At 37.7% G+C, this 14,377-nt stretch overlaps 1 protein-coding gene across 2 annotated transcripts in view; it reads left to right on the top strand.

Annotated features, from left to right (window-relative positions):
* Positions 1-12,373, top strand: part of TMEM65 (transmembrane protein 65) — a 31,243-nt gene extending 18,870 nt beyond the window's left edge. For both annotated transcript variants that reach the window (XM_017825241.1, XM_017825239.1), the window contains 6 exons: positions 2,083-2,127; positions 4,220-4,287; positions 5,041-5,095; positions 6,300-6,342; positions 6,996-7,101; positions 8,659-12,373. In XM_017825241.1, the coding sequence (XP_017680730.1) occupies positions 2,083-2,127; positions 4,220-4,287; positions 5,041-5,095; positions 6,300-6,342; positions 6,996-7,101; positions 8,659-8,751 (410 nt within the window). In that variant the 3' untranslated portion in view covers positions 8,752-12,373. The remainder of the gene's footprint in view (positions 1-2,082; positions 2,128-4,219; positions 4,288-5,040; positions 5,096-6,299; positions 6,343-6,995; positions 7,102-8,658) is intronic.
* Positions 12,374-14,377: the final 2,004 nt, after the last annotated feature.

Here is a 14,377-nt window from a genome sequence, read left to right as displayed (position 1 = left end):
CTTTGTGGTATTTTGTGACAAACTGAATAGTCTTTTGTATTGTGTTGGTGCCCAAAATACATAGAAATTATCTAACCTAACTGGCTATCATAGTCAGATATTCATCTATGAAAAGATGTCTTCCTCAGAGGTAGAGTTTCCTGGAAGTTTATCTGTGCTGTTACAGCTTTTTATCATGAAATCCTTGTATATGGAGAACTAGATCTGAAGACTAGATGGTGCTGCAGCAGGGATTGTTTCAGTGGCAGTGTCACAGGAAGCCCAGCAACCACACTGGTTGGTGTGATAGCTTCCTGTCGGAGCAGAAAGCCATGCAGGGCAGCACTCTCTGACCTATGCTTGTGTTCCTGATTTGGGGTTTTTGTTCTCTCTCTGGCATTCAGCAGGATGGAGCAAGCTGAGTTTAGGGAAGCTTAGTTGTACAAACTTGCTGTCTCTGAGAAAAGCTGCTGAAAGAGCAGTACTGGTATATATATAGATAGCTCTTTCTTTGTCCATGCTTCTGTAAAAGATTTGCTTAACCTGTGAGGATGGAAGGAGACCATATGAAAATGGATCTCATCCCTGATCCCATCCTTCCTGAACACAAGCTAAAGATTTTAGTCTGATGTTTTCTGGCTGTCGTGCACCAGTGATGCCTGAGGCTTCAGAAGATTGACTCTCAATGGGCTCCCATCTGTTCACCATGGCATGTTCTTTTGTTCCTCCTCCAGCCTGAGCTGTGAATCTGTGAATTCCTTGGCATTTTGAGGGGAAAACAAAATAATCTTTATTTCTGTAGTATTTGGGCTATACTTGTCCCACTTGCATGATAAGTACAACGGTGTTTGTTGGTGTGTATATTGGGCAGAGGAAAGAAGCAGCTCTTCAGAAACTCCTATAGCTTGAGAGTTGTTAAAGACCTTCAATTAATGAAATTATTTTGGAAGTCAGTGTCCTGGTTGGCTGAATACTGGTATTATGATCCAACTTGGGTTTTTTTCTCAAAATTACTGTAAGTGAATATTTTAATTTCTTTACAATAGCTTTGAATATGAGTGACTTTGATACAAGGATACTCATTCTAGTCTGCACTGCTCAGACAGATGCTCAAATGAATCACAGTCTTTGTTTGCAGTACTGTCTTTCCATCTCTTTGTTGCCCCAAGTAATATTTGAATACTTGAGTGTTGTAGGATCTACATGTTTTTCCATTTTTTACCTTTGCTTATAGAAATTACCTCATCAGAAGTACGGAAGTGTCAAAAGCTCAGGGTTCATAATACTGGAAGATAGTGTGGCAATGCTTTTTTCTGTTTGAAAACGGGTGTTCTTATGCTCGATATCTACATTAAAAGAAAAAATAAACACAAAACAACAGAAGCCTAAAATAGTAGCTAGATTACTTTCCCTTGCCCCTGTTGAATGAGTTCTCCAAGTACGAGTATCCTGCTGCATTCTGCACAGCATCTCTAATAAGGTGCATTAGTGTCCCATAGAGTACTCTGTCTGGTTCAGGACTGATGTCTTGGTCCTTGCAAGCTCTTCATGATAGTCCAGGATACCTGAAATATGCACCAAATGACCAAACTTGATCTGCTGTTACCAAAATCAGTGGTCTCTATTTTTCTTTTATTCTTATACTAGCGATTAAAAGATGCCTTCTGTGAGAACATAAATGGTAGGATTTTTTTGCAGACTGTGTCTGGGGAAAGAATGTTGTCTGCTGCATGTTTAGAGGACCTGTAAAAAAATTAAAATACAATTGTCTTTAGAGATCTTGATTTTTCTAATTTTAGTGTGTTTTTCTAATTTTCAGTAACAAAGATGGCTGTTGGGCTGCTTTTGGAGTATGCTGTTACTTTGCATAATCACTTATACTAGTTTAAGCTAGTAATATTATAGTAAGACTTTTTGGCTTTTAATAACATGTTATCTTTTGTAAAAATAATAAGAATGTAGGTGTGAAGCATTTTTCTTCCCATTTGAAAGCTGTTAAATAACATAACTGCTTTTTTGCTGGCTAGTAATTTGGTAAAAACTTTATAATAAACGAATTTGTGATGAACAAGCTAACTTTCTCATTTATTTTGACTTCTCTAGAGAAGTTGGAGGTTGCACCACCATCTCCAGGACAACTGAGACATGGTAAAAGAAGAATGTTTGTTGAATGTGGTTCAGTAATTGTGCAGTCTCTCTTTGAATTGGCTTCATCTTTTTCTACAAGTGCTAGTCTGTCCTCATCCCTGTCTAATGGAGTAACAGAAAACCAAAACAAGCACCAACATTCACCCTGCTGCCTTTGTTTCATAACACCTCGGCTGGAGAATGTGCACCATTTAGTGAAAGTAGGACAGAAAGCCCAAATGAGAGCAGACTGCTCAAAACCAGCAGCAAACATTGTTTTTCTAAACCAAACAGTGTTGATGCTGCAGTACCTTGTGGGGTTTTTGTTTAAAAAGGACTGAGAAGTGGTATAAAATTGCAGAGAAATTGGAAATACACTGTGTATTCTTTATAATACTGTAATGATTCAAATTCTGATTTAGTTTCCAAATTAGTTTATTTTTGTGGCTTTATACTCTCCAGTGACCAAATTTATTTAGTCAAACATTTTCCTATTCTAAGTATCTACACTTATTTTTCTTTTTTTTTATCACTTGGTCCCTGGCATTCTGTTTACTCCATGAATTCCAAAAGTCTGCCCATTTCAATAAGAACTTGAGCTCCTTTTGTAGCTGCAGAGTCTTGTATACACACATTTTGAAAATATTGGGCATATCTGTGTGCTTTTTTATTGTTTATGTTTTTGGGGTTTTTGTCTTGTGGTGATTTAAAACAAAAAATTGGAAAGTTTCATATGTTTTGTGCTTTAGTCCTTTACCTGTACAGTTAAGAAGGTATGTGTCTCCTTAGAAAGTAGTTACAGATGTCCATTCATGTTCTTGTACCTAAAAAAAATCTTGAGTGTGGCTTTGTTTTTTTTTCGTGTGGTCATGGATTCATGCTGTCTGTGAGAGAGAAACCTAAAAGGTACTCGTGCCAGTTTCTTTTCACGACTGAGGTTCATGCACTCTTCTTTCTTCCCTCTTCCTGTGTTTGCATCTCTTTAAGTTTATAAAATGTAGGAATTATAGTACCATCTGAAGTAAAAAAACCCCCACCAACCAAATCCAAACTGAACAGCTGATGCATTTTAAATGTTAAAAACAAAATGAAAATTTCTAACTTTCTAAGCTGTATTTTTGTCACATAGTCTGTCCTCAGTGCTGTAGTTAGTCTTATGAAGTGAGCACTTGAAACTCAGCTGGAGGCAATGCTGTGCAAATTCAGTCCCACCTCCATCAGCTTAGACTCTAAAACCTGAGAGAAAATGAAGCAGGACAAAAAGGAATGATACAGTAGCACTGTGCTCATTCTTAGAAATTATTCACACCAATGTGTTCCAAGTTTCTGCAATAGAAAATATTTTCAAAAGTATTTAACAGGGGTTTCAGAAGTGAAAAGAAAAAAAATGCATGAAACTAAAGTTGAAACTTGATTTCCTAAAAAGTGTATTAAGGACCAGCTTCAAGTCTGACTTGCTCTGAGGATAGTATACAAACAAAATCAAGATACAGAAGTTTTGGTTGAAATAGTGGGGTAAATAACACTGTATGACACTCTAGTGAGAGCCACCTTAGCATTTGCAGATTTAGCTGAAGGAGTTTTGATACGAATTGTCCAGCTCCAAGGCAATGCCCTTAAAATACAAATTTTTAGGAATACGTGAAGATGGAACTCTTGCACAGGAGTAGCAAGGGACTTGCAGAGAAAGGGCCTTTATTTCATGCAAGAGAAGAATGCAGGGAGTCTGGTGAAACAGTTGGCCATCTTCAGTGATACTGCAACACCCATTGGAAGGTCTGTAAATCTTACCCATGTTTGTGTAGCTTTAAATATTTCTCTTACACACGAGTAGGCATGAGTGGCTTCCAGTCGAAATTGTACAAGTGTTTGCAGAATAAGTTTTTTTAGCTGGTTCTTCAGAAGCCATTAGTAACACTTCTGTGTAGCAAAGGGTTTTACTGCACCTGCCAGTAACAAAAAGGTCCTCAGTAGAATGAGTAGGAAAGGAATTTTGTGTATGTTGTCTTTTTTTTCTTAAAGGCGGTATTAGACTGACATTTCAGTTGTTCCTGTGAATTGGTGAACTCTCTTATAAATATTTTATTTTCTCTTTGTTACTTATTTCTTTTAGTGTTCTTCCACAATGCATTACCTTTTGTAGGGTTTGGATTTTTGGATAACGCTATTATGATTGCTGCGGTAAGTTCATTATTTAATTCCTTGATCAAGTCAATAAGATTGATATTGTTCAAGAGAATAGAATAGACTAGACTATGAGGTCTAGTTTAGAAAGTCCTCCTGCTCAGGACTTTCTCAGGGTCTGTAGTCTAACCTCCTGCTCAAAGCAGAATCAGCTGTAAGGTCAGACCAAGTTGTTCATGTTTTTATGGGACTTGTGAAATCCAGGGGCAGCCTGTCTGAGCAACCTGTTCCAATGTTCATCTTCTTCACAGTGGAAAATGTTTTGCTATATCCAACTGGAATATGTCTTGTTTTAATTCATGCACGTTGTCTCTCATCTTTGGACCACGTACTGCTGTTTCATAGTGCAGTTCACTGTGATTTTGTTTCTTCAGTTGAACATGTAAGGAGCTGTGGTACTGTGTTTTATTTGTTTGCTCAGTATTTGTAGAAGTTTTCATTCAGAGCTATACATTCAGCTAAGAATTACAGTGAGGAAGAATGGTATGCAGAGATAGGGACTGAAGGTTTGTCCATTAAGCCTCTTACAAAATAGTATAAAATACTAAAAGAGTATCAGAAGTAGGCTCTTTTCCCAAGGGGAAATTATATATACCAGGAGGATAGGATTTGTTCAGATCTAGTAGAAGTAATGTCCATTTATCCCTTCAGTTTTAACATAGACAAGCACTAAGCAATACTTCTGTCAGTTGTATCAATATAATTTAACTCCAAATCCCTCAAATAATGACAAAACTGTTTATTTTTCAGGGAACCCAAATAGAATTGTCAATTGGAGTTGTCTTAGGAATTTCAACTATGGCAGGCAAGTATTAAAAATGCAGCATGTTTAGACTAATATGACACAATCCTATATTTTAGGCTGAAAGTGGCACACAGGGCTGGAAATGGCTCTTCCTCAGTCTTGCAGCTGCCTTTCCTAATAAAGAAGCAACCTGTGGGTGAAACAAGGACATACTCCTTTTGCAGAAATGGAATTTCAGTTCAAATAGCTTTTGAAATGCTTCTTGTCAGTTTTTACCTAATAGTTCAAATCCTGTGTCACTTGGGAAAGCATATTTGCATTTCTGTAATGGAACTGCTTTTAAGTTCCCCAGGATCCCGTATTGATGTGTGTCTATATATGTATTTGTACATTGCTGTTTGCTTGCAGTGCTAAGTGGAGATCAGTGTTGGTGTCCTTTTACTGTGTTGGCTACTGTTCTTGGTGGCTCTTCTGCCTCCATGAGATAAGGGAAGGCCAAGGAGCAACCCTGCTCCTGCACTAGGCCAAAACTGATAAGCTCTGCTTGAAAGCTTTGGTGCCTCTGCAACGTCAGAGGGTAAAAACCTGCTCGTGAGTCCACTAACTGCAGGGGCAGCATTGCTTGAAAGCACGTAGAGAGCTCAACTGAAAGTGTCTATAGCAGAGCAAGTTAATGGTTTGGAAATGTGCAGTCCTCTGTTGCAGTGTGAGACAGTCAAGCTTATCTCAGTAAGATCTGCTGTGAAATCATGTATTTTGTGTATAACTTTGTTCACTCATGGACAGTATTCATTGCTAAACTGACAGAGTTTGTGGATTTGTTGAAATGTTTATCAAAGCTACACACCTGAGCAATAGCTCCTTCTACTTCCACTGCTCCTGTGCCTCTTCAGGCACTGGAAGGCTTTGCTTGGTGTCCAGCAGTAGCTGCATGGAACTGGCAGCCACACACGGCTGTTCTTAACTCTGATCTGAAAAGTTGTTATATTGATTTCCAGGTGTTAGTGTTGTTTTTTATATTTGTCAAGTTTTATTCATATAAGTCAAGAAAAACAGTTGCACTTCCTATTATTTTAGTTTCCTGCTGTTATTAAACTGTAATAAGGTCAGAATAAAAACTCTAAAATAAGAGGACCCTAGTTCTAGTCTCTCATCCTGTATATACTGAGAATAGTGAGGGTCACTAGGAGGGGAGGGAGAGGAGTTGCTTGGTTTTGTTCACAACTAAAGTAATCCTTTGCCTTTTCCCTCTTCCTCCCTCCAGCTGCAGCTTTAGGAAACCTTGTTTCAGATTTAGCTGGACTGGGGTATGTATGCACTTGTATTAAGAATATTAAGTGCATTTACTGAGATGCAATGTGGAAAAATACTTTTTTTGGTGATATAATATTGAAGTACTTAATATACGTCCTCAGATTGTTATGGCCAGATATGAAGACATTTCCTTCTCAGATAAAACAGTTATATATCTGAAATGTCTTTAGATCTAGACATACCTATTTCTGATATAAACAGATACAGTGACTTTTTTATTTTTAAAGGAAATTTCTGTGTAATTGCTGAAAGTAAAGCTGTTTGTTATGCCTGTTTTTCACACTTTCCCTCTAATGCTTTGTTTTCTGCAAATAACAAGGCTTATTACTAACTAGCCTGTGTGTGACCTTTCCTCCACTAAAGGTTACTTACAAACTCTACAAAAATGCAGTAACAATCACACTAGTTTTGTTGCACTGCATAAAGTTTTTATGGAAATGTTTCATATTAAATCAGCGAGATAATTAACTTATGTTGCAAAATGTGACCTTTAGAAGTCTAAACTCTTTCCCATATTAATCTGTCAATGTCTTTATCAGTATGCTGAAGGAAAAGCTATAGATTTTAAGTTCAAATATTTCAAAATCCTCACTAGAAGACGCTATCAGATTCACAATTGTTTTTTCTTGTTTTCTTGTTCTTCCAGTCTTGCAGGTTACGTAGAAGCCTTAGCTTCACGACTGGGTCTGTCAATCCCTGACCTGACACCCAAACAAGCTGACATGTGGCAAACGCGTCTCAGTGCACACTTGGTGAGTATCCTGTAGATAGGCACTGCTGGTATGGAGCTTTTTCTGCTTAAACTAGTAAGTGATAAATCCTTTTTGTCACTTTTTCCATTAACTCATTGACCACCAGCATTGTGCTTACATTTCCTGTAAGGTTGAGTTGTGAGCCCATATCAGGGAGCATCATGAGACTGGATTGTTTTGGGCTTCGATGGTTTTTTTAATGCAGTGAGCCACAAATGGCTTGTGACGTGGAAAATCTCTGCAATGACTTCATGTATGCTGTGCAGATACCGAGTTTAGCTCTGGCTATGGTGATAAGATAATTTACTTGATAGTTATGACCTCTTAGTAGTTTACTCCTACTCATTTTTTGTCAAGCGCTTGCTATTCATATACCTGCACTGGTATATATTAATTTCTAGTATTCTATAATTAGCTTGGATATAAAATTAGCTTTCCCCTGCGTAAGATTTTAGCATTTCAGTAATATTTACTGCCTGTGTTTACAGTTGCAGGACACTCATAGGGCAGATGCATTTTCAGGGTGGTTGCTTAATTAACATTTAAACATTTGAAGTGGTCAAATGTTTCGGCAATGAAAGCATTAGTTTATTTTGATTAAAGAAACAGATTATCTGAAACTGAGTAAAAAGAACAGATATTTCTTTCACTTTGCCAAAATGAGCCTTCATTGGGAAAATATTCATGCAGATTTAAGGGAAGAAAAATAGCACTTGCTGAGGAAAAGTTAGGGGGAAAAAAGTCAGGTTTTAGCAGCGATAGATCAAAGCAGCAAAGGGTTGTCATATTGTCAAGGGGCTGCCTGATAGTGTCCCCAGTGTAAGAGTCTTCTCAGTGGAAGCTGAGCTTGTGGCAAACCCCTGTCATTGTACTGCAGTTCATTCACAGCACTTTTCTGTGAAAACTCTTCTGAGCACCTTTGCCTATATGGTAACATTTTTTTTCATTTTTTACCTGCTGTCTCAGTTTTCTAAACATTATCCACCTGCTGCTGGTGATGTGATTTGGATGTCGCTTCTCTTACTTTATTTCCTCTCCTCTTGACTTATACATCCAGGTCAACTGTGAAATGTTTTCCATTTTTTATATTTTTGTCTTTGCCTTCTGCCTTTGCAAGCCGTGATGTTGGCAAGGCACTCCTTATTCCTGACTTTGATAATTTGCATTACCAGAAAGAAGCAGATACATTTACAATTGCACCTAAAATGTGTGCAGGTGTTGTTTGGTTTTTTTGGTTTAGTTTTTTTTCTTTCCCTGTCTTCCTGGCCATCCTACTAATCCTTTGAATCTCAGTCTCCTCCCTTATGACTTGTGCAGCTCTTCATGAGCATTCCCCTCCTCTTTCTTCAGAATCGTCTTTATCACAGCAAACACTGTTTGTAACATTGCCATAACTGTCTTTCTCTCATGGATTGTATTTCCAGTCTGCATGCTAAGATAAATGTGACTCACAACTGAAAACTAGAACAAGGGCTATGTTTTTCTGGTTGTGTTGGTACACGGCAAATGAGTAGCAACTGATCAGTGAGAAACTTAATTTTTTCCCCCTTTCTCTAGGGCAAAGCTATTGGAGTGACCATTGGCTGCATATTAGGAATGTTTCCTTTGTTGTTCTTTGGCGAGGAGGAAGAAAAACTGGAAGAAAAATAATAACCTTTTTACAAGACATATACAAATGTAAACTACTGTACCTCAATTATTCAATTATGCTGTCAATATTTAGGAATTAACAGACAGTAAAAAATGTATAGACTTGGGAACAAAACCTTCAGCATGTCATTTTATGGAAACACTAATTTATTGTGGCTTTGTTGTGTTCAGTACTTCTTTTTATATCATCTAGCTTTTTATTTAATTGTAAATTTTTGAAGTGTTTTCACTTATGGCAAGATGTTTACCACTTTCCCCTTAGATTTTATTCTTTAATGGATTATTACTTCAGTAATCCACCATGGATGACAGTATCACTCTTGAGTTGCATATTGGTTGCTTAACAGTTGTAATTGCATGACAGAAATATCACTGTTGTTCATCAGGTCCTTCAATGCAGATTATTATGGAGGTCATTGATGAGTAATTTGAAGTCCCTCACTTTGCAAGATGACTGGTTGCCCCTGACTAGCCATCATTTTGCACTGCCTTTAGATGAGTTATTTCAGTGATCTTTGACAGTATAGTTTGCATTTTTTTTTTTCCCAATTCTGACTAAGTGTCTCTGAATTGTCTTCTGAGATGATCATGTTGATGCTTTGACAAGGTAAGTGTCTCCAGTATAGGGTCTCTACCAAGTCCATTTTAAAAGTGGTGTTTTAACACCTTCTGTACTTCCATATTCATGCCTCTTTTTTTCCTTTGTAAACAGTATTTTGAGAACTGAGTTGAGATATCCTTAAATTTGTATTCTTGTGTTTTGAGTGTGGTATTAAAGAATTCAGACCAACTGTTTCAAAACCACAAACAACTTTTTTAATTGTTCTGCTTAAAATAAGGTGTGAATAGTTGATTGGGTAGATGAGGCCAGGGAACAGTTCGGGGTATGAATAAGTGCTGGCATTGCAAGTTTATAATGGGTGATTCAGTTGAAATGATAAGTGTACCATCAGTCTGGATTAGAGGACCTGATTTGCTGATGATAACTTTGTATTTAAGGTTAAGCCTTTGCTACTTTTTTTTTTTTGCGCTGTGAGACAATTACTAAAAAGAAACCAAACAACAAAAAAAGGACACTTGAGGCCTTTTTACTTTTTTGCCTTTTATTTTTGCAGTCTTACTTGGTGTGTTATAGATCTGACAGTGCAGTCTCATGTAAATGTGCTCTTTTATATGGACATGGATAAAATTATGACAGCTATCGAATATTTATAATATTTCAGGATCTGATTTGCCAATAGCATAATGCTAAACTGATAATTGTCCCTTAGAGGAGAAGATTTCGTATCTGTTTGAATACCATTTGGAAAAGACACTAAAAAGAGGCACAGCCAGGACATTTTGAAAGTTTTATTGCTGGAATTGTTAGCACTTGTGAAACCTATAAAGAAATGTTTAACAAAAAATTAAGTCCCCTGATGACTTTTATAAGCTGTAGGAAAAGTCTTATTGTAGCATGTATGTTTTACATAAGCTCATTGCTTATCTCAGTATCATAAATCTGACTTCTCTGTTCTCATTTCTAGAAGCCCCTTAACAGCAGTACTGAAACTTTGATTTATAGTGAAGGTGACACTCTCGTCTCTGTTTCTTGAGAAGCAGACTTTGGAAAGTGGGAGTGAGTTGTCCTAGTAGCATGTGCTGTTCTTTGTACATTACACCATGACAATCTGGACCAAACTATAAAGCTGAACAAAAGCTCAGCTGGGCATCAAATACAAATGCAGAGGAGTTTTGGCTTGCACTTTCAAAGTTGGAAGCTTTATTAAAATAAAATAAAATAACAAACAAACAACCACAAAAAAACCCTCTAACCACAAAAACCAATCCAGATAGGCAATTATGCACTCTAACCCCAACAGGTTTATAGTAGTTAAATGATGAGAGTTTTTCTTTTTTTACTCATCCACACATTTGTCTTGCCTTAAACATGCTTCTGCATGTACTTTTGTTTCTATACAAAGCTCTATGTATTTCCCACATGCATTTTTCTTAAATTGAAGTACAAATCAAAGAAATTTTGCATAGCTTTTTCTGTAGCTGTTTTTACAGTAATTTCAACAGTTTCCTGTTATGATACTGGCATCTTGATTGGAATCTTTCAGCAGTGGCCAAACCTCTGTTCTTTGGCATTGTACCATTGGAACGCTGTTTTCATCACTTTTTTAGAGCTCATGAGAGCAACTGGAAGGCTGTGCCAACTGTCACAGTAGTGTTTGTTTCATAATGCAACAGACTGTATTATTGTTAAATAGCTTGTGCATGTAAATTGAGTACCTTTTGTTCCTGTATGTCAAACTGTTGTACTGCAACCAATGCTTTTATTGAGAATCAATGAACTAAAATATCTTGAAAGAAGTTAATCATGTGTTGTCTTGTTAAACTATTTAACTGACCACAAAAATGTGGAGTGCAAGTGACACATGGTAAGAAATCTTCGGTATTTCAGGCTATTGTCAGGTACCGTAATCAAGGAGGTGACTTCAGGTGTTTCAGGTTTTGACAAAGGTGAAGAAATAACTTGTGATTTGGGAAGATTAGTGGTGCTGCTGGAGGCTGAGAGAAGGTGTGTTTGGGGGCCAAGCTGCCCCTCTGAGTACCATGGGGTAGCTTGCTTTGCCAGCAGGATCCACACTTGTGTGGACATGGTACTGCTTCTGTGGAAGATCTGCGCCTGATCTGTACCCTGTCTCCCCACAAGGAGGGTGGGTTTTTCTGGGGTGTATGGATGAATGTAATCCCTGATCACAGTTTTTAAAAACTTAATGGAGAAGACTGAGTCCCCTTTGTTTTCTAGTGTCTTCTCCCTCCTTGCTAAAAGGAAAAAACAAACACTGCAGGTTTTTTCAGAGAATTCAGCATTGCTCCATTTTTTTTTATTCTGTCGGTTTGTCCTCTGTTAACAGGATTTTTTTTTGCGTTAAAGGGCTGGTAGACCCGAAATTGTGTTTAAAATGCTGTCTTTTATTGTAACTTAAAATATAAATGTATTTTTGACTGTATATTATCACCAGGAACAAAGAACATCTGATAATACAGTTACCCAAATCTTCTCGCCAATATTTTCTCTGCATGTACTTTTACATAAATTATTTGAATTCAGACAACATACTTTGTATTGTCTTTAATTAAATTGTTGAACTTTCTGTAAACTTTTGTACTACAGCAAAGTTGTTCTGTGTTTCTTTATTAGACCAGATGCTGGAGGGGAAATATTAATAATATCCTGTGGGTATTCAGCCTCAGTTATACAAAACAGGAATTTATTATTTAAGTTATAAGAAGGTGGTCCTTTGTCACTATCACAGGAGATACCACCATGGAGTGGTACTTCTGTGTCTTAATGCTTGGAAGAGAGTAATTTAAATAATTAAAATGTTTGCATGGTAAATTGATGGTGTTTGTGATTAATATTAGAAGTCCACTTGCACTTGAACTTCTGGAATTAACAGGTTTTTTTGTATGCAAACTAAGCCATTTTGAACTTTCCTGGACTTTGGAGCTCCTCATTTTTTTCACTCCCTGCTCAGTCCCTTTTGTGGATGTCTGCACATGGAGAAGTGCTGTGAGGAAAACATCTGTACTGGAAGGATGATCTTATCTCATTTTGACAACCTGTATATGTTAGCTATTATTTTACTCTATTATTTTACTCTATTCTGGTTGCATTGTGCTGTAGAACTCTTCGTAAATGCTGTTCAGAGAGTCTGCCACACTTCTACCCAACATGTTTCCCTTTTCTCTATCTGACCTTTTACATGGTCTAGTGACAAACTGATAGATCATCACTATATAAACTAAAGAGCTTAATAAAGATGAGAAATTATCATCCTGCTCTGAGAGTCATATACCTGTGGAATTTTTCAACCTAAAATATTAAGAAAAAATAGCTAGAGCTCTCATAACACGAATTCAAGCTCTTATTTTAGTCTTTAATTAATGTTTGTTAAGGCTTTTACCCCGTCTCAGTGTTCAGGACCCTTGTCATCCATAGTGTTGCTTCCAAATAGTATTGTGGGGAGTGGGAGTGTGGGGATGCGGGTGGAGGGGTTTGCATAAACTTGGAATTTAAAAGCCAGGCAGAAGGATTTTTTGTTTTATTTTGGAAGACAGGTGTATATGTGTGTGAGTGTTGGAGTGCTGATGTAGTACCTCTCCCGTAAGTAGATGATGACAAGATAAAACATTTTGCAGACGGGAAACAGCTCTGGTTTAACAGTCTTCACCTTAGTAATTCAATGGTATGTGAGCAACTGGCTTAAAGAACACTGCAGCTCTGAATGCTGCTCCACAGTCTCATGAGTTGCTGTGGAAAACCTAAATTATTTGAGACTTTAAACTTAATGCATTTTGTGCCTGTTTTATGTTCTGTTCTTAATACTGTGCTTATCAAAGTGTGTTGCTTGTCTGTTGTTTTGAAAAGGACCTTATGCTTTTACCTAAGGGGGTTTAAGCTCTTTCAAACATGAGCGTATTGATTTATCTATCAGAAAATAGATCATCTTGTTATGGAATATGAAGTGTACTGAATGGGACCATTCACTGATTAGAAAATATGGATCTGCAGGGTGTAAGATTTGCCATAAGATTGACCTACAGCTGCCATTCCTATTTGGAAGAGGTTGCCACTGAGCAGGTTAGGGCAATAACATGAAGTGCCAACTTGTCTTTGCACAGCAATACTGCTTGGATTTGGCAGGGTGATCTGTTCATAGCGTGGTGATCCTGTCTAGTTTTGCTGGAAATGGCTTGTTACTTCCGGGTAGGAACAAGGAGGAAATGGAGGAGAATGAGATTCTTCCAGGTCATTTTCCCTACATGGAGATGCATAGATGGTCTATTAAAAGAGAAAAAACCTATGATTTTTATTTATGGTACGTTCCTGTTGTTCCCTATGCCCTGACAGTGCTTTTAGCCTGCAGAAAGATTGGAAGAAAGAGCTCATAAGGCTTCCCTCCCCCAGAGTGGCTTTTCTGCACAGCTCAGCTATTTAATCATAGGAATAGCCATCAAAGGAAAAATTACAGTAAAATACCCCCTTTTGAACACAGACATCCTTGAATAGGAAGAGCAGAATGATTGCAGGTGATTTACCTCTGATATACAACTGCCAAGTTACCAGAGACCACATCAAAAGCCAATTGGATATTGAACAGACTACAGCCCTTTTGGTGAAGTTTCAGATAGGCTATAATGCAGATCTGCAAGTGACTTTTTTTCTGCATGGGTTCCCCTGTTAGTTACTTGCCCCGTTTTGAGTAGGAACACTGAAGGGTTACTTTTATACACTTTGCTGTCTGAGAGCACGAACTCTTCTTAAAGGATGGCAGGTCAAGGGAAGAGTCAGCAACCAGAGCCACTGTAGGAAAACATCCCAAGAAGAGCCTATGCTGTGAGAGGCAGTCTCATCTTCATTTGTAGTCCTCAGTTGCCTTGTAAAGGCAGGCAGGCAGACAGTGGGATAGATCCCCTTGGAAAAGAAGTTATCTTGCTGGATTGTGTTAGTTTATGACAAGGGTTATTGTGCTGACATGCTGAGGAACAGGGCGGTCCCCCATGCAGATATTAAAAAAAGAAGAGATTCCTCCTGACCTGCATTGGAACCTTTAACATCTTGTAGGATAGT

This window comes from Lepidothrix coronata, unplaced genomic scaffold (genome assembly GCF_001604755.1).
Source record: "Lepidothrix coronata isolate B3197 unplaced genomic scaffold, Lepidothrix_coronata-1.0 Scaffold117, whole genome shotgun sequence".
Taxonomy (NCBI): Eukaryota; Metazoa; Chordata; class Aves; order Passeriformes; family Pipridae; genus Lepidothrix; species Lepidothrix coronata.
Note: the sequence above shows the minus strand (reverse complement) of the source record. Positions and strands in the feature narration are given on the sequence as shown.